Source organism: Morone saxatilis, unplaced genomic scaffold (assembly GCF_004916995.1).
Source record: "Morone saxatilis isolate NCDOM2014 unplaced genomic scaffold, NCSU_SB_2.0 Contig10, whole genome shotgun sequence".
NCBI lineage: Eukaryota > Metazoa > Chordata > Actinopteri > Moronidae > Morone > Morone saxatilis.
This window is the reverse complement of record NW_023339652.1, coordinates 18,836,736-18,839,012: the sequence shown is the minus strand read 5'-3', so window position 1 is coordinate 18,839,012 and position 2,277 is coordinate 18,836,736. Positions and strand designations below refer to the sequence as shown.

The 2,277-nt window shown below is 34.5% G+C and overlaps 1 protein-coding gene across 1 annotated transcript in view; it reads left to right on the top strand.

Annotated features, from left to right (window-relative positions):
• The first annotated feature begins 1,156 nt into the window (after nucleotides 1-1,156).
• Nucleotides 1,157-2,277, top strand: part of tmbim4 (transmembrane BAX inhibitor motif containing 4) — a 7,479-nt gene continuing 6,358 nt past the window's right edge. Inside the window, exon 1 of the mRNA XM_035675105.1 lies at nucleotides 1,157-1,354. Coding sequence (XP_035530998.1) covers nucleotides 1,264-1,354 — 91 coding nt within the window. The 5' untranslated portion in view covers nucleotides 1,157-1,263. The remainder of the gene's footprint in view (nucleotides 1,355-2,277) is intronic.

Genomic DNA, 2,277 nt, shown 5'->3' with positions numbered 1-2,277 from the left:
CACATTCAAAGTGTGTTTTTAATGCAGCATGATGATGTAATAGACATCAAGCAATTTTTTTTAAGAACTCCCATAAACCAGCTCTATTGGCATGGCAAGCACCATATTCTCCTCAGCGTTATTGTATTTGGAACAGTAGTGACATTTTCATTGGTTCCTTATGGTTAAGCCTTATCTCAGTCACTGAGACATCCTGCTAGTAGAGCCCGTTTTCTGTGTTGTTGTTTTTTGCAGTCCTTAAAACAACAAGAACCGCACATTGTTTGTTTCAAAAGGAGGTTGTTTCTTTTCCATGTTATTACATTGTCACACAAACATTTAATCCTGTTGAATACTCAAGAACGGTGTTGAGCTGTTACTCATAAAAAGTTAAGGGAGTTAAGTCAAATTTCTTACTCATTACTCTTTCTAATAATAAGTAATACAAAAGTAATATTATTACATTTAACATTACTCCCTGCCAACAGTAATTAGTGCACTACTAGTTATATTACTTTTCTGATACACAAAATTGGTCTTACGGTGATTAAAACATAGTTTTGTTTGTTAAAAATTAAAGTAATGCTGAATGTAATCTTCCAAACTGGTTTCCTCCACGATTAGAAAAAGAAAAGTAATATTATTACTAATAATGCCTTACTAATGACCTGCTGGTTAGAAAACTCAAGAATAATGTTTTCTTTAGTTTTGTTTTCTTTTGTTTCTATTTAGTTGTGTCTAGATTTGTTTACAGCAAATTTACCAAGGAAGCAAGTTTATTACATTTCATTTATTTAATTGTTGATTTTGCTTTATTTAACGAATAGTCAAAAACTTAAAACAAGCATACATCAAACATCTTGAAATTATTATAGGCCTAATTATTTGGTTATTAAGGTTCCTTAATGGCCATTGTTTCTATTTCTCATAAAAATATTGAGCAATATATAACAAATATTACAAACAAATGATGTACTAATAAGAAAGTTGTAAAGACTGTAAATTCGTGCATTACAGTGGAGCTAATGTCTAAATGTAGCCTAATGTTTTCCCCTATTGTTTTCCGTTTTAGTTTATTTATTCCTTCATCCGCATTGTCCGTTGGAAATATTCAATAAAGGTTATTCGACGTCAAGCCTGAGGCCTGAGCGCGAGGTGAACGTAATGGCGTGATGACGACGGCGCTGCCTCCTAATCCTTAAACGCCAGTCCTTCCGTATTCTGTCGGATCCACAGCAGTGTCTACCCTCCTGCGTCTTGTTGAGAGAGCGTTACAGCAGCACGATGAGTAGTGAGAAATACCCCAGGTCTTCAATTGAAGATGACTTCAACTATGGCACAAACGTTGCTACAGCCAGCGTACAGATACGCATGGGTAAGTAAAGTGGTGTTTGTGTCAACAGCACCTTGCCACGTCGGCTAACGTTATCACTGCAGAAACCTAATATCGCTAACTGACCTGTACTGTGGTTGTCCTAACGTTAGCTAACACTTCGTTACCTCGGAGCAAAATGTTAACTCGCACTGAAACATGACGTTAGCTAACGTCAAGAGTTAACGTTAAACATTACAATGTTGTTAGAGTTTATTTACAGGGACGGATCTAAAGGGGTAGCATAGGGTGTCAGCTGCCCCCCCAAAAAAAAATAAAAAATAAAATGCAAATGTAACATACATTTATGTGAGAATGTACATTTAAAGGTTTAAATATAAATGAAAAAAAAAACGTGTATTTAGAAGAATGTCTGCAGATTTGAAAATAAAACGACTGATTTTGAATGCCACCTTTAGATATTTATATGTAACGTTAATGCTTTACTAATGTGCCACAATAATGGAATAAATATCAAATATCTTTTTTGAAACATTTTTATGAACTCTATTAATCACATTTTTTATTTTGTTTTTTAAAAGTAGAACAGGGAATAGTATTGACATTTCATTCCCACAGCCTGTGTTTAAATGACCAGTAAAATAAACTTTAATCCTTGGAGTCCTTTTCCAAGCAAGATATTGCACATATGTGATTGTTTTGGCCAATTGAATCCTCATATATTTCTGCAAAACCTTAAAGTTGTTTTAGGATAATCGGTGTATCTATAATTTGAGACAGTCTGCGACCTGCAAGAATGTTTGAAAAACACAGAAACAAATGAAAATGAAAGCAGCCATGTCAGTGTGACTGCTGTGTTCCCACATGTCCTGGAAAACCTGGATATTACACTTGTTTTCCAGTCATGGAACCACCTGGAAACTGATTAAAATGACCAAATGACCTGGAAAAATCTAATTGTGTTC